General features: G+C 47.4%; 5 protein-coding genes across 5 annotated transcripts; all 5 read right to left on the bottom strand.

Moving 5' to 3' along the window:
* Positions 1-524: 524 nt before the first annotated feature.
* On the bottom strand, positions 525-1,247 carry EDB93DRAFT_1171528 (uncharacterized protein). Its single transcript, XM_041450363.1, has 2 exons — positions 954-1,247; positions 525-893 (listed from the first exon to the last, which is right to left on the bottom strand). Exon 2 carries the CDS (start codon positions 775-777, stop codon positions 532-534), a length of 246 nt encoding a protein of 81 aa, XP_041303667.1. The 5' UTR covers positions 778-893; positions 954-1,247; the 3' UTR covers positions 525-531.
* A 69-nt stretch (positions 1,248-1,316) lies between these two features.
* EDB93DRAFT_1171527 (uncharacterized protein) lies at positions 1,317-2,663 on the bottom strand. The gene is made up of 2 exons (XM_041450362.1): positions 1,631-2,663; positions 1,317-1,537 (listed from the first exon to the last, which is right to left on the bottom strand). The coding sequence occupies exon 1, from the start codon at positions 2,218-2,220 to the stop codon at positions 1,813-1,815; it is 408 nt and encodes a 135-aa protein (XP_041303666.1). The 5' UTR covers positions 2,221-2,663; the 3' UTR covers positions 1,317-1,537; positions 1,631-1,812.
* Positions 2,664-2,844: 181 nt separating this feature from the next.
* Positions 2,845-4,390, bottom strand: EDB93DRAFT_1171523 (uncharacterized protein). Its single transcript, XM_041450361.1, has 4 exons — positions 3,794-4,390; positions 3,717-3,735; positions 3,633-3,653; positions 2,845-3,555 (listed from the first exon to the last, which is right to left on the bottom strand). The coding sequence occupies exons 1-4, from the start codon at positions 4,337-4,339 to the stop codon at positions 3,101-3,103; spliced, it is 1,041 nt and encodes a 346-aa protein (XP_041303665.1). The 5' UTR covers positions 4,340-4,390; the 3' UTR covers positions 2,845-3,100.
* On the bottom strand, positions 4,391-9,172 carry EDB93DRAFT_1171519 (RNA dependent RNA polymerase-domain-containing protein). The gene is made up of 14 exons (XM_041450360.1): positions 8,336-9,172; positions 8,138-8,268; positions 7,978-8,074; positions 6,946-7,928; positions 6,702-6,899; positions 6,483-6,655; positions 6,015-6,424; positions 5,872-5,961; positions 5,731-5,820; positions 5,631-5,676; positions 5,425-5,581; positions 5,339-5,372; positions 5,274-5,284; positions 4,391-5,221 (listed from the first exon to the last, which is right to left on the bottom strand). The coding sequence occupies exons 1-14, from the start codon at positions 8,766-8,768 to the stop codon at positions 4,448-4,450; spliced, it is 3,627 nt and encodes a 1,208-aa protein (XP_041303664.1). The 5' UTR covers positions 8,769-9,172; the 3' UTR covers positions 4,391-4,447.
* EDB93DRAFT_1242600 (uncharacterized protein) lies at positions 9,019-16,526 on the bottom strand (the record flags this gene model as incomplete). Its single annotated transcript, XM_041452037.1, has 31 exons — positions 9,019-9,045; positions 9,150-9,459; positions 9,596-9,623; positions 9,675-9,921; positions 9,974-10,228; positions 10,281-10,406; positions 10,457-10,624; positions 10,673-10,782; positions 10,833-11,010; positions 11,061-11,264; positions 11,313-11,461; positions 11,511-11,656; positions 11,709-11,858; positions 11,908-12,126; positions 12,178-12,377; positions 12,427-12,602; positions 12,652-12,704; positions 12,821-12,933; positions 12,986-13,153; positions 13,202-13,459; positions 13,534-13,731; positions 13,781-14,083; positions 14,131-14,274; positions 14,323-14,799; positions 14,849-14,996; positions 15,049-15,197; positions 15,257-15,834; positions 15,883-16,029; positions 16,079-16,238; positions 16,286-16,466; positions 16,519-16,526. The coding sequence occupies 31 exons, from the start codon at positions 16,524-16,526 to the stop codon at positions 9,019-9,021; spliced, it is 5,778 nt and encodes a 1,925-aa protein (XP_041303663.1).
* Between the last annotated feature and the right edge of the window lie 194 nt (positions 16,527-16,720).

Here is a 16,720-nt window from a genome sequence, read left to right as displayed (position 1 = left end):
TCGGAATGCCTTATACAAACGCTGAGCGCTTGATTTTCATCTTTGTAGGCAAATCGCACTGTTACCATCTCGCTTCCGTGTTCATTATTCTCTTACCCGTCACCGAGCTGTGATCAAGTCATGTAATATTCTAAGGTTCCAGAAACCTTCGTCAATTGCGGACAGTTTACAGAATCAAATATTATGTATTTAGCAGCAACATAGCTCATAATAACGATATCACTGCGTCAAGTGCCTTCACAATAATCATGTGCGTGATGGATCCAACACACATGGTCGTGTCAAAATATAGCTAGGCTACATTCAAGGCGCAGCCCCCCGAACCATAATAATCATCTACTGATCAGGTGAGTTACGATTCTTGTGAGTTCCCCCATGAGCCCATTTTATTATTATGAAAGAACGACATCCACACAACATTTCAACATTTCAAGCGGTTTTGAGACTCCTTCCGTGAGCATCATGCGGTCATTGGGTTTAGCAACATGTTGGAAATAGATGGAGAGCCAATAAGAAAGCGTCCCGTGCGACCTATATACCGTTTCTTCGAGCTCGGAGTATAATCTTGGAGAGAAACGAGGCAGAATAGAAAGGATGAATTGCATTGCCTGTGTGAGAAAAGTGATAGAGGTACTTCGCATGAAGCGTTAGCGCATGTTCCGAGATTGCAGATCCGAGACCCATATATCGTCCTCTCAAATGTCGTCGCCGACATCTAACTATTAGTAAAATGAGTGTGACAAGAGTGCAGGCTTGGCAGTGTGCTCGGAGCTCCATATTGATCCAGCATCACAGTGAAAAATGGCTAGCGCGAATCAGAAAAACGCTCGGTGCTTGATTCGGCGTTCCGTGACATGATTTGTGGTAAAACGCACGCCACTAGAGCTATTCAACTGGGTCAAAGAGACGATAGGTGAGCATATACGATCAGTGAGCAGAATTAAGGAACGCACGCATTATTCACATTCATCGGCCCTTCTCGACTGCATTCGTTCCTCCTATGGAAGGAAAAATACATTCCGAACTATAACGGTAATAACCTCCGAGCGACGACTAGACTAAACTACCAGTTCCATCATCGCACGACTCCACGAGGGATGGCCAACGTAAAAGGCAATATGGCATTCCGGACATCCGTAGTCGTAATGTCGCTTCATATCCTGAGAGTAGGGACGGTCCCTGCGCGGGATCGCTTAATGCGTTCGTTCTGGAATAAATGTTGGTATGAGATTCGACAGATGAAATGTTCTTCCGACCCAGGAGCCCCGTTACAACTAAGCAATCATGTGACCGAAAACACCACCAGACGTGACTGAATTTCGCAGTCACGTGCACAATACACCAAGATCTGATCATCTCACCCTGCACCCCATGATCAACCACTACGTATCTCTGCCCTACATATCTTAATTCTGCATCACCCACCCACCACTCATCCTTTTGCAGCAGCAAAGTCGAACTAATCGATATCGATATTGCCCTGAGGCAGCCAAGGTTGGGAAGAGGGCTCCTTTGAGGTTGGAGGGGTTGGATGAGAGTGAGTGTTTTTTTCGTTCTCTTCCTTCTCTCTTTGTTCTGTTACTTCCTCACTTGCCTGAACGGGATAAGCTGATGACATTAATTTATGTAGCGTTCCAGTTGCGTTCCAGTTCAACATGCTGGATGCTGCTAGGACTTGAACGGGCTGGTGGAGGTGCTTAGTCATTGATGTAACCTACCTTGCGCTATTATTGTTCTAACCTTTGCGCCTGTGGTGTAGTATAGGACATAATTGACACGCTAGGTGAGCCCAGTGGGTAATGTTGACATGGTTCAGGGTGCGGAAGACGTTAAATGACAAGTTTTTTTTATGAAACTCATGGAGATTTTGAATAAACTTGGGTCACTGAACGATAGCCCACTGTCATTCTTCTCCTCGATGCAGTGTTCACTCAATTGTAAGGCAGGAAAAGGAGGACATGTGCAGTAGAATATATCATTTGTCTTCCCGCTCACAGGAAGAATCAGTGACAGTATGTGATCTATAAGGCTGACAGTGATAGTGGAGACAATGCATAATGTACGCTGTGTTTCAGTACAAATCAAAGCATCATGGAAAATTTTGTGCATTAGCGAAGTTTGACTTGTACGTGACGAAGTGAACTGAATAAACCCCTGACCAAGGCAAACACATAGTACTAGTGCGTGTGCAAATCTCCAAGATTGACTATGACGCGACATACGAGGGTTAATGAAATCAAGGCAGCCTTTTGTTCCCTAGGACGTGCCATGCGCAAGACGTGTATTACGACCATGTTGCCTGGGACATTCATCACTGCGGGTGGAAATTGCGTGGGATTTAGAATAAGAAGTCATCCGTCTGGACATACACAACCCATCCATCCTTGTTCGCAACAACAGAGAACTGAAGAATACTGGAGAAATGAGGAGGCGGAATGAAGAGCGTATATTGGGTTAGATGAAAGCATATTGCAGGGACGTTGGAAGGGTAAGGCTTGTTGAGAGATTCCATGTCCCACACCCGGATGGTTTTGTCGGATGAACCGGATACAATTTGCTTGCTGTCGCGTGAGATTGCGACAGACAGAACCGGGATTCAGTGTGCCCATGGAAAGGGGCGCCCACTGTCTCGGTAGTCTTCATATCCCACACCCAGATCGTCTTATCCATCCATTGAACCGGACACAATAAGCGCCCATTTCGCAAGATCGCTACAGAGAGGACCTGGTGGGTGTGCCCTTTGAGAGAGGCGCCCAGTGCCTTTCCAGTCCTAATATTTTACACACGCACAGTTGTGTAACTCGAACCAGATACAATGTGTTTCCTGTCCTGTGAGTGATTGCACCCACTGATCGCGATGAGTATCGATGGTCTCTGGTCGAGCATGACAGGGCATGAGGATCTTTTCATATGTTCGAAACTCATTTGCTAATCGACTCCTGCCGCTAGTCCGTTTCGCCGAATCTAACATCAATTTGTGAGAAGCGATGCAACAGAAAGGTTGAGTACCCTGGTGCAACAGGATCTATGGGAAACAACAAGAACCAGAGCTACAAGAGTGATTTCAAGGAAGAAGCAAACACGGCAAGTGCACGTATAATCAACGAGCCTCCAAGACTACGTCCCAGCGCTCCAGCCAGCCTCTCCGCACGAGAACAGCCTCGAACTCGAGCATTAGCCTTCGTTCACGCCACCCCTTGATGCCCAGTTCGTCGACGCACTGTTGTCTTGCTACCGGATCGTATGTCAGCTTGTTCGATAGTGCTGCGAGCGTATCAGCGTAAACTGCTGATGTGTTGGTGAGGGTTAATAGTTTGAAGTGTGGAGTTTCGTTTACTGTTGCGATGATGTCAGAGAAGCGGTGGGGGAGACGGTGGGTCAGGAAGGGGATCATGCAGAGAATGTGCAACGTGCTGAGGAAGGAGATGTGGTTGGAAAGGGTAGTGAATGCCAAAGTGGTGCGGGAACCTTGAGGAAGTTGGGTAGTAGCCAAGTGCGTGAGTGGATGGTTGTTGAGGTTGATAATAGTCCTATGGTCGGCGGAGGGTGGAGGTGCTGTCGGTGCAAGTGGGTGAATCAGCCCGTCGATGTTGTATGCCAGTAGCTGTGGAATTTGAACAATGAATATTTACCATCAAAACCCTTCGTATTGTCTTTCAGAATGAGCATATATGCGTTAGAAGTGAATTTTCAAGCATAAGAGCGCATATAATCACCTGAAACGTCTCCGCGTAACTGATGAACGGTGGTTCAGCGCACGCGTCAGCAACAAACACAGAGCATGAATGCGCACCATTCGGTCTAACCATTCTACCCACCACTTCCACTCAATTTTCAGACTGATGGAACAGCCATACGCACGAACACCTTGATCTATCAGGTCCTCGAGATCGTATAGAGGATCGCGAAGCTCAATCACGCCATCGTAGACGTCCTGTAGAAGCATGCTTAAAGGCACAACGATCCTGGATCCGTCACGCTTATTTGAGGCATTTTTGACGAGCTGAATGTAGCGTGCGGACCAGAGAGAGCAGCTTGGGACGAGGACAGTTTGGAGAGCTTGAAGGGCCGTGCGGTGGGAGTCCTTCGTCGGTGAGCGGGAACAAGACGTGGTCCAGAAACGGATAACCAAAAATAGTACCAGGATGATAGCAATGGCCCGGAGGATTGATTCGAGAGTCTTGTGGTTCCAAGGATCGTAGGACTTGATGAAATCGAGAGTCCAGTCTTTGATGGCGATGTGGAGAGAACGGAATTGCTGAAAGTGTCGAGAGAAACGAAGATACGCTTCGTGAAATCTGCCGAAATCTGCAGGAAGAGAAAAGACGTGGATTGACATGAGTACTAGTGAACACGCGAATGTAGTGATCAAGAGTGAGTCTAATAATAGACTCCCGTTGGGTTACACTTCTCTAAGTAAAAATTCTATACATTGTACAATGATATCCTAAGCTGGCGCCGAGGGCAGTTCCTGCAACTGCTCCAGACACTCCAGCACAATTCCCAACGCAACCAAACCAAAACTTTGCGCACCATAACCCTCTTTTTTCTTCTCGTGACTCTCTTTGTATTTCTCCTGACTCAGCGCCCAAGCAGACCACCCGTTCTCTAAGCCATCCCGCACTTCGTCGGGCGACGCGTCCAACATACTCTCTGGCAGCATTCTGCTTCGAACATCGCGAATGAGGACTGAAATGCATTCTCTCATTGCATATGTTCGGTCAGTTTTAAATCGCTTCTGTGAGCACTTGGCAAGGATAGTTCCAATGATGATCTCCTCCTCGCGCAGGCGCGCACCGGGTACTCGTGAGAGTGTGTGACAGGTTGCAACGTAGATGAGTTCGTCGAAGTACATGGAGTATATGCTGTTCATTGAGACCTTGAGTTTCGAAGGTCTCTCACGACGCTTTAGCTGTCGTTCGACTAGAGGACGAAGTGTAACGGATATAATATCACTCAGCGGCTTTTCTAGCTGCTGAGGAACATAAGTGGGTACATCGTCGAGCTGGATGTTGCGATATAAGTGGCCCAAGGCCCGGTCTGACTCGTAATAATCTGTCGGTCGGGGAGATTCCACCTCTGCTGCATGCCAATCAGGTTTGTAGGGGATGAGGTTGCGAGGAATATCTTCAATGTCGACCTTCCATCCGTTCTTTGGGTAGTCGACAGCTTGGCTATGAAGGCCTGCGAGCTTCAGGCATGCCTCGTTGAACGATCCGTCCTATATTATAATCTGAGTTCGAGCACTGCACACTTTTGATGACACTACGTACGCTAGCTTGATCTGTGATGAACACCATAAGTTGGAGTGTTTGATCATTGTAGAATAAAAACTTGCCTGCAATAGTGATATGTTTGTCGGACACAAGCCCCTGTGTCCACTTGAGTCATCGATCAACTTAGGCTCACCCGCAATTGACGTACCACAAGATCTGAGTTGATATATTCCACGACAAAATCACACACGTCGTCGATTGTGCTTTCACGTTCGATCTTGAAGAGCTTCCCTGCAGGATAAGACGCAGGATCATAATGATCCGGGAGGATCAAGGGTGGGTATTGTATAATCTCATAGAGATCGCTATAAACCATGAATCTCAGGTCAGGATAGAGGTGACATCTCTCCTTACCCGTCAAGATCGCCACCGCCGAGTGAGTTTGCCAAACAAGTTGCACCTATAGTTGAGGATATAGACAAACGGAAATTTTTTCAAACACTCGTGCACCTACCAGTGGATGCAAATACAACTACATTCTTCAGGTGAGCAAAAAGGCAGAGTTTATCACTTGGAGGCCTTCCGATAGCATATGACTGCTGGACTAGACTCGAGTTAATTTACGATAAGTGTAGTAGCACAGGCAGGAACTTACCATCGCCTGGATGTATGACAGGACTCCTCGAGATCATACAAGGCCCATGAAGCCATATGGGCTCATTATCCCCTGGTTTGTGAACACACGCTTAGGGGGGCAGGTAAACAAGTACAGCGAGCTGTCAGAAATGAGGGGCATACCATATATCTTACCGGGAGGTAGCTTGAAGACGTTCGAGTAGCCTTTTTTCTCGTAAGCAGGTCCCTCATCTGTGACTCCCATCAGCATGTAGCTGTTAGGGACTGGGATGCGTGCATCATGTTTGACTGCTCGCAGTACGTGGTTAATGGCACAAGCCCGCAACTGCGCCAAAAAGGGGGTGTCGATGTTCTGCTGAAGATGTGTAGGGCTCAACTCTAAACCGAAGGTATTAAGTTTCCGTAACGTCGATGCCAGTCGGAAAGATTGAGACAGTCCATGACTTTCCAAGAGTGCCGCAAATAAATCAACCGAGTCGTGAGCGGTGCGTGCCTCCGCAACAACCTTTTGCTGCAACTCCATAAATGTTTCCTTTGAGGCACCTCGGTCTTCTAGAACTGTGATCAAAGGTCTGCGAATCGCTTGAGCATCCACACATAAAACTGAAATGATAAGGAACTTGTAGATACCTGTTAAGATGAGGAGTATTAGGTTTCACGACGGGGCGAGCAATCTCTATCATAGCATATTCTTCCCCACGATCCTTGAACTTGTTCATACTTTCTCGTAAGCAGAGGTGGATTCCCTTGAGTTGCTTGTCAATAGCAACGACACCTTTAAAGCCAAGGAATCTGATTTGGTACTGTAGCCCCGTTTAGTACAGTACTTACAGGCGTGAAAGCACTTACCGCCGAAGGTTTCACTGCGTGCGCACCACCATCTCGTCGAGCTTCGCAGAGAGTTTTCCAGATTAAATCACCAAGTTCATCACTGACGGTACCGACGCCATCAGAAAACATAACACCGTTTTCGTTTTCGATATCAGGCATTACCGACCACTGGGACCGATGGATCTTGACCGATGGATCTGTCGCTGTAAAGGCTTGCTGAAATGCTGTTTAAAAGGAATGTTGACAGAGACAGCTGACTTACAGCCATCCGAGCAGCATATTTCGAAGGAGAATGGATGCATCCGCTGAAGTCTCCTAAGCTACCCCTTATCGTGTGTGCGTTGACAAGTCCTTTGGTGTCGTGCTGGAAGGCGCTAACGAACCAAACAGCATGCTCCCTCAGTGCAGATGAAGAATATGCTAAGAAATCAAAATGTTTTCCCGCAAGCTCAAAACCATCCTTCAGCAAGCCCCCGACACGGTTCCTGACGAAGCTCGCTCCATCTACTTCCCTATCCCAGCGATACTGGAGACGATCCTCGTCACGAAAATCGACTCGAATGAAGTTGCCTTCATAGCCTTCGTACTCGCGAATGACGCGATTCGATTGCAGTATGTTAGGCCCCTCGAGGACGAGCCGAGTTGGAGTGACTGTAACACGATGACAATAAAAGCGGCCAGGAGGCGCCTCGGGACGGACATTCCCGAGCCTCTCCCTTACCACTAGCTCGAAGCACTCGTTGATCATTTGACCTGGAGGACGAGCCGCAGCTTTTATCACAAAGTATCGCATGATGGCCGCGGCAGATGGTCGGTGGTAGCGAATCAGGTCATCAATATTCGGGCGCAGATCCTCGAGTTCCTTTGTATTTGCGACACCATTTCGAAGAAGGGCCTCGATCTGAAACGCTACAGGCCAGTCTGATTTTAATGATATCAACCATCTTTGTACCCAAGCCAGTCTTTTGCTCGTGAAAAATTCCTGGCAGATGGCTTCAATACGGACTCCAGAGAACGGAGGACGAAGTTCTGCAATTTTACAGAATTGCGTGAACTTCTCCAGATCTCCTTCTTCGGAGAGGATGATGCGTATGTGGTGAGCGTACGGAGCAATTTGCGCATGCCCTGGATGTATAGCACCAACGCGTTCGCGATAATTCTTCTGATCGGAGTGTGTTCCGGTAAGGGTTCTATTGAAGTCTTCTCTTTCGACAATGGGTGGCGTGAACAGATCGAAGCATACGTCTAAGGAAATTTTACATTCATAACCCTAAGTCATGGGCACCATGCTTACATTGATTACCAAAATCACGACCCACAGCCATTTTGTTGATATTGGCGAAGGTAACGATCAGGCTGTATAACAGTTCTCCTCGCGCTGGATCACCAATCTAGCCAATTATAATATCAATACGGGCTACGGTTTTATATTCAGAATGAAACAGATGCCAAACCTTCGCACGGATCAGTTTGTGCTCATATTCGAAGTTCAACCACCCAAGTCCGTTAAGAAGATCGGATTGCCATTCCACGCTGAAGGCACGTGGATCTGATAGGCTTGCACCTCTAGGGCGATAAAATATGCCTAGTTAACAAGTTCATATGATCCAAAGACGACAGGTAAAAGGTATACGAGGAAACTTATAACATACCAATTTGCACTTTAGCGATTCGAAAGTCTGAACTTAACGCATCGATCTTCTCCTGTCGTTTCTGGGCGATATCAGGATCCACATATGGAGCCTTTTCGAGGGTGACTAGTATGTTGTTTGGGATGTGCTTGGTGGTAGGGATGAATTTCAGACGCTTTTTGCCGACCTTGATGGTGACACCATCTTCGCCGTCAACAAGCCGACGGAATTTCAGCCCTACGTGCTTAGAGGGCAGTCTGAGTGACCCGAAGCCTTTGTTACGGACGCCTCCGCACTCATTCTTTTCGAGCATGACTCTAAAGTTGATGGGACGCTGCTGCGCATCGGCATCCGACACAAATGGACCGGGGCACGCGTGCAAAACCTCTGCTATCTTCTTTGTGACTTCATATTCAGTGGCTTGAAAGTCTACGTTTCGGATGATGAACTCCATGAAAATAATGAGGGCACAAGTGGGAAGAATGATAGATGGTTGATCGATAAGCAGAGTTCAGCCACGATTCTAGTCGAAGCTCGGGTGCTAAATATAGATCTCTGAATTGTTCTGGAACGTTGAGTTTGACCACACTCCACCATTGTTGGTAGAAACTATCCAACCCTTGTTTAAATACGGCTGAAGGCAAGAGGTAGAATATTTCTATATCTAAATTCGATACTATCCATTGACTCTTGAGTAGCATTTGCTACTTGTACGGTATGCCTGCAAACGCCTCAGGCCCCAGAGGCATTGTATTAAGTATGCACCCGACTTACCATTTTGTATCTAAGAAAATTATATGAGGATGTCTAACGATCGCAAGCAAGAGTAACGCACCCGTTGGAACTCATCGTAGGCTGTGCTCCTCACATTTTCATGAGCATTGCGGATGACTCCCATAATCCATTCAGCAGCCTGACGCTCATTCAACCCAAGCGCAAACCGATCTTTGAGGCGCTTGATAGTCGGTTCACCTTTGAAGGACGGGAGACCAGTTCCTAGCATGAGCTGTACTGTGCTGACGAGCTGATCCGCATGAGGTCGGATAGCGAGAAAAGCCTTCACTGTCAGATGTTGAAACAGTTCATAACCTTGAGAAAATCTGCCACCCATAAGAACTACCATCTCGTGGGTTAACTTGAAAGAGCTAGGTTCAAACTTGACTCCCTGGAAAGTATAGTCAAAGAACTGCTCGAGGTATCGTGATCGGGACTTACTCCAGGACGTAGATAGACAGCAAGAACCAAGTCAGTAAGCATATCAGCGATCGTGAAATGAAGAACTCATCTATATCGAATAGGAATCCAAAGTCTGAAATCGAGTTTAATGCCGCTTGCCGTACTCTTAGACGATAAAACCTACCGATATGCACGATATGCCCTTCGCCATCAATCATGATATTCCCATTGTGACGGTCCTTGATTTGCAGGATATAGCAAGCAATGGAATATGCAGCCATAGATTGTATGAAATTGAGGCGAGCACGTTGGAATGCAACGGTCTCTTCTCCTCCGTATTTCGAAATAAAGAAGTCAAGTAGGTCGTTTACTGTGGCCCTTCCCATCTCATCTCGAGATGTGGCATTTGGCACTACGTCAATGACACCACACTATGATATGCATAAGCGTGGCCAAATGTGAATGAAAAGCAAAAGTACTTACTCCAGCAGCAGTTGCGGTGACCCTGTAGGGGAAGAGATAAAGAGTCAACCCGATGCTGGTGAAGATGTTTTTGAACATCGCGATGACCTGTAAGGCCAACACATCTTGTCGACAGTCGTCACCAACTTTGAAGATAGCCTGTTGCCAAACGTCATACTCCTCGCGTTTCTCGAGTGCGCCGTCCAAAAGAGATTCCGGGTTAGAATCAATGATAACGCGCTCCTTCCTCACTTTAAAAGTAGCCATGAATGGTGCCTTCGGTGAGATTGTATTGAGCAAATAGATTGACAACAGATGATCTACACACCTTAGCGTGACTTTGAAGCGGTCGGCCGGACTTCTTATCTATGTCAATAACACTACCGTCCGGGTTACTGGGAAGGTAAACTCCAACGTCAACAACTATCTTGGCCATCTCCTCGTCAATCTTGGCCTGTAAAGATATATCAGATGATATCCTATAATGATCTTCGAGAGTCTCGCCTTTTTCTCAAGTTTTGACTTTTTGATGAAGGGCTTCAGTTTCCCAGATATCGAAGTTACCTCGTTGAAGAATCCGAATTCTCGATCGTAAAAGGTGCGGGCATCACCAGATAGCGAATCCACTACCATATCAGTCATCCGATCTAACGCGGGTTTCATAGGATCTTCCTAATGTCGTGTCAGTAGAGTAGAGATGGAAACATACATTGTACTCACGACCTCGGCAGCATCATCCTTGTAGCAATTGGCTTTCATGTTCCATATGATCTGGTGACAAAAGAGTTGAGATACCTTTGCGGTTTCGAAGATGAACTGTGCGATATATCCTAAATCACACATTGAGAAACCATAACGGCAAGAGGCTACAGATACAAACCAAGGTCATCAAACCGAAGGGCCTGAACAACTTGAGGAACAAAAAAGAATGTGAGGTCGACAAAATGTTGCTTCAGGACTCGATGGGCGTATTGTAGCAGGAATGGATTGTTTCCGTGTCGCCGCTCGAAGAAAGTAACAGCGATCACAGGAGTGACAGGCGCCCATACGATGATGTACTGACAAAAACATAAACTCTCGAATCACAATACTGCAAAAAATAAATTACCTTCAGCTCACGTCTCTGTCCTCGCAAGGAATCCCCAATCAAAAATCGTAGAGCTTCCGGAGTATCGAGTACCTGGCTAGCGTTAGACCGTACCAGATTCTGCACTTCAGCGTGAGCTGCGGGGCTTTTGAAACGCTCAGTCAGATAGACTGCTATGGCCGGGTCCACCTCCCACACTGTTCGAACTACACCAGGCCAAGTCGACTATGGAAATATATGAATCACCATTCACAGAGACATCAAGGTGCTTACCTCAAGCATACTGCGCTCGAGCAGGCCATGAATATCGCTGCCTCGTTTCGCTTCGTTGCTAGGATTAGCCCAGACTGTAAGCCTGAATATCTCATTCTCTATCAGAAGACGGAGTGGCTGGTTGATGTTCTTGAGGCGCGTAGCATAAACTACAAGAGATCAGTTCAGCGCGAAGAAAAGAACTTTCGCTGTGCTCACGGGACGTCTTTGACGCAGACTGATGCGGAGCAAGGCTCGAAAGAGATGTCATATTCCTGATCGAGTCACCTTGGAGATGCACAAGAAACTCGGACATAGCTTTGATATCAGCGTCAACCTGCACTCGATTGGCTCCAAAAGACCACCTGAACACCATAAGCGTTCGCACAAACACTGATATTTGAGAAATGTACTAACTGCGGCCGAACAGCAAACCATGAATATGCCGTGCGATACAGACTTTCGCGTAACATACACTCGCAGACGGCATCTAAATGCGAGCTCTTCAACGTCTCCAGTCCAAAAAGAAGGAACGTGTAGCGTAACTCTCGAGCCAGTGGATGAGTACTGGATGAATTGTCAATATGACTTCGAGCAGTTGGCCTGATGAACGTACCTAAACAACTTGTGCGCTTGCGCAGATCGCAAAACAAGTCTTTGGATGAGGAACATTACAGTCGAGCGACAATATCTAGCTGCCTGCAATCGACTGAACAACATCTGTAGAACTAAAGTATGCGGCATGAGCAGCCGACGAGCATGAGTCGTTGCTCGATCGATTTCGTCCTTGTCGGTTGGACTGTAGCTAATGGGATGATAGAAGGGATCAACACAGCTGCGGATTGTCAATCACTCGGGAAATTGAAATGCCAAAAGATTGACAAACTTTGATGAGGCCGAGAACACACCCTTACGCTCCTTCACAGTCCCAAACCAAGACGTGAGCACTTCGCACATTATGGCCACTTCCATGTTAGGACGCTCCGCGATGACCCACGTCCATGTTTCAATGCCCGCAGCGACCGCAGCGGGGGTGAAAACCTCAAACGGTAGAGCTACCAAGAAATGTACTAAGGTGTAATCGCACTGAAAATCATCAGCACGGATGCCAGAAACATATAGAGCTTGGTCTAACCTTCTCCAACGATATAAGAATCGCTGCGCAACGGAATAATAGGCGCTGAAGGTCTTGAACAGTCAAAGAGCTACGTTTATTCCGAATGTCATTCATCGTATCGGCCATCTTGTCCTTGAAAGGCTGGACGCCAGTGCAGTGCATCTGAGGAGCTACTTTATCCAACGAATCTTGATCTTGCAAACGTTAAAAACGCCCCAACGTCTATCGGGTAGACCGACTTACTTTTACGAGCTGCAAGTCGCAAACCAGCAACTTCCCCTGCAAAATAGCATTTGCTCGCAAGTTGACTAGCAAGTGCGCGTGCACGATCGGAATTCCAATTTGACAAGCTACACAAAGAGTCTATGATGTAAATGATCAGAATACTAGCACGTTATTCAAGACCGAGCACTTACAAAGTTGTCGGTGCACAGGACCAAATGCCTTAGCAAACGTTTCGGCAACAGAAGCTCCTAACTCAGTAGCGTCCGCGCCGATCAGTGGTTGTGCAGCTGTAAGATATTTCTGTACGGAGGACATCAGGAGAAAGAGCTGAAGTAACGATAAAAAACTGAACTTGAAGTGTCGACTGGAGCTCAATGGGAGCCCGGCCGAGTGCGAGTTCAAACCACGTGTTGGCATTGCGCTGTAGCTGTCCAAGGATGTCATTTCGTACTTTGTAGTCATCCGTGAGCTGCAGCGTGATGCCGGTGCGCTCAGAGTGGAACTCGTACACCGGGTTGTACTGCAATTAAAACGTCAGCTACTCACTAAATAATGATATTTCTATTACCTCGTCCGTAAACTCGTTCTCGCATGCGTGACGTAGAAGAGTAAGGCACTCGAGGATTGCATACACCAGTGGCGGGTCGCACATGAGAGAGGGAAACGACGTGATCAGGTTGAACAGGTATTTGGCTGCGACGTCCCGAGCACGAGATATGCGGTGAGTGCTGGCTACAAGCAGCTTGCGAAGTTCCTCTGATAGATGGGCCGGTAGTGCTTGTTCCACAGCTTGGGAATTCATCTCTCCCATGCATCCACGCATAACCTATTAACAATTTAGCTCAACACACCATATCCGAAGACGAACATTACCTTGTCAGCTATAGATTCCATGCATACAATAAGATAACTCTGTCGATTCAGGCTGTCATTCGTGAAGTATGACACCAAAGAAGATGGGAGACCAGCAGCAGATCGCATACTCTCAACGTCCTGCATCATCAATAAGAATATTACCTGTCCTGGGGACAAAGAGCGTATCTCGCTTGTGCGATGTGGAATATGGCGTGTAAGGAATGACCGATGCTTCGAGATAACCTGTGAAATTCATTGAGTATCCCTTCCTTTCAAAAAACGCAGCACTAACAGAATGCGCATATTCATGTCGGATGACAGTGCTATACTCGATTTCACTCGCCGCATCATGAGCATTCTCGAGCACTAGAGTTGGCGTCTTCGTTGCAATTTTCGCCAACACAGGTATGAGCCACGTCATCGCACCCCTCTCCTCGCCGGATGTAAAATGGAAGAGAACGCAGAGGAACCACATGTTGCGGAAGAGGCCCGTAAGCTCTTGCGAAGCGGCCAGGTGTGGAGAGTAATCTGGATGGGTAAGAAGCGCTTCGATCGGCAACAACAAAGAGGCCAGCTGCTCGATCATTTCTTCCGTCTGAACCGAACATTCAGCACAACATTGCAATGTGTGAGCAAACTTACCTTGACGTGTCGGTCGGATGTCGCCACGTTCTGGATAGCAACGCCTTTGTCTCCGAACAAAGTGAGCAGCTCAACCAAGTACACATCATACAAATCTGGTCTTTGGTCTAGTTCCCGTGCAAGCCTCGTCTGGGCGGCCAACACCTGCTATCCATCAGCACGCACACCATCAACCTATAGGTTCATACACACCATATTATTAGAGAACCTCGGGTCCTCTAGGTTCGTAGCGCGATTGATAAGTGAGAACGCACGGGCAACGTCTATGAACGACTCTTCAGGAGCTACAAGCGCAAGATCCACAAGGTTATACGCAATCGCAGCCTCGAGAGTCGGTTCCAAAGTCCGTAAGCGCTGTAACAACATCGAAATAGTCAGTTTTGTGACTTCCTCCTGGCCCGCAGCATGGAACTCGAGTGCAAGGCGTGTGACAACGGAGATAGTCGTGATCCCGATGAGTTGCTTCTCTTCGTCTGAGCGACCGTGTAGCCCTGTTTCATCGCTTTGGAAGGTCGCATTATCATTATGAGAGGTGATCGAGGCGGCGTAAAGGGGGTTGGAAAGGAGTTGGTTGGAAGAGGATAATTCAGTTATTTCTTTGGAGGTCGCAGCGATGTAATTGAGGAGAGAGTACATGTTTGACATGATGGAGTCGTCACCAGGTGACAGCTGGGAAGGCCTGAGGTATATTGAAAAAAACGGGTGAACAAAGACATACCTTGATGCAAAGCGCAAGGCATTTGGCAGCCGCTGTTAGAGGTGGGGGTGCACGCTTCTCAGTGTTGAATGCGAACTCGAAAATCGAAAGAGGAGAGGTGACGAAACGGCGGAGATAGATGGCAAAAGATGGAGCAATCTCTGGGAAGCTGTAGAAGATGAGCTAAAGAAAACGCTGTGCGTTGTATGGCCTGAACTAACCTCCGCACAAGAACTGTGGTAGCCTTGAGCGCCGATTCCTGAACAAGATTGTCCAGAATGGGTGCATTGTCGCTTAATAACTGCGTCAGACGAGTGTGAAGATTTTCATCTAGCTCCCGGAGCGCAACGGAGCAGACAGATGCGAGTTTCTACTCATGAATAAGGTCAGATAACACTTGGCCAATTGACATACAAGATGAAAAAATACCAAGCTCTCGGACATGGTCTCCCATGCGTAAGTATCGACGGGAAGTTCGCTTTCCATGCCCTCGATCTGATCCAGCAAATCACTAAAACTCTGTACCGCATCTCTGATGACATTCCTCAGAGCTTTCTTCGTCTCCTCATCATTCTCCACTCCCAAATCCTTCCCAGGACATTTCATAAGGTTCACCCACGCTTTGTTCGCCGCCGCCGCTTCACGCACCTGGCCCTTATGCACCAGAGGAGTATTCGCAAGGGCTTGCGCGAGCATAGTCCATTCCATCTCCATGACACAGCATACGATAAAATACCCACTCAGTGGACGTCCAAATGCTATGTACCGAGAAATAAAGGTGTGGCAGAAGGCGATGGAGGTAGTGTCGGCGTCTGGATTAGTCTCGGCTTCTTGATGTATGTCGAGTAGGAGACGGTTGATTCGTTCAAGAACCGGAATCGCAACAAGGGACTGGAGGGACTCAGAAAGAATGCGCCATTGAGAGGCGGTCCATGGGTAGAGAGTGGAAGTGATTGCACGGTACAACCCGTGAACAGAAGGCATGAGGTGTGTAAGTACATCTATGGCTACATAAAGGTCAGAATGCTAGCGCAAAAATCAAATGAAGTGCCTACAGTTTGACTCCTTCAGGTTTCCAACAGTGTCAGTAACGAAAGTGATAATGGACGTGACAGCTCTGTCTGCGTATTCTGGGTGTGCACCGCAGATACGCAGAAGGGCAGAAACAGTAGAGAAGACCAGCTGGTCAGGAAGGGCCCACTCTGATAAACCGTCAGGAGCACCGACCACAATATACGAAAAATAACATACCATCCCACGAGAGACATCGGTCAAAATCCACACGTGGCACGTCGTGCAAAAAATCCATTAGGACGAGAATGAGGGTATCGATATGCCTTGCGATATGTTCCTTCGGAAAGTTCGCGACGAGTTCCCCGAAAGAAATGTCACGGTGAGCCCTAGCCTCGGACTGCGTCCTTAAAATAAGTCAACAAAACGCATCGAGCGGGCACTTACGATAAATGTACGAAAATTAACCACTTCCTCCCTAGATTCACCATTAAGTGCGGTGTGTTTCTCATCTTCCAGCTGGGACTTGGATTGAATGAGTTCAAGAGTAGTGAATATATGCTCTTCTGTGTTCGACTTGAGGGTAGCAAGGTCCGAGAGGATTCGCTGGCGGATGTTCAATTCCAGGCTAAAATAGCATTGAGTCAGATGAAACATAAATGTGAAATAGAGTAACACACCAGTCCATCGTTCTTGTGCAAGAATTGGAGTGCTTGACAGAACGATGATGACGTCTCAAGTAGTTCAAGACGCTCCCTTACGCCTAGCGTGACGGTGACTAATCATATACTGCATATATTAGGTAAAGCGTGACTTGATATTGACGCGTTGCATTGAAATTACCGCGCATGACTTTGCTCACGTGCTTCAGGGGGTAGCATC

Source organism: Suillus bovinus (assembly GCF_016758785.1).
Source record: "Suillus bovinus strain UH-Sbo-P2 chromosome Unknown EDB93scaffold_72, whole genome shotgun sequence".
NCBI classification, from domain to species: domain Eukaryota; kingdom Fungi; phylum Basidiomycota; class Agaricomycetes; order Boletales; family Suillaceae; genus Suillus; species Suillus bovinus.
This window is presented reverse-complemented; position numbering and strand designations above follow the sequence as displayed.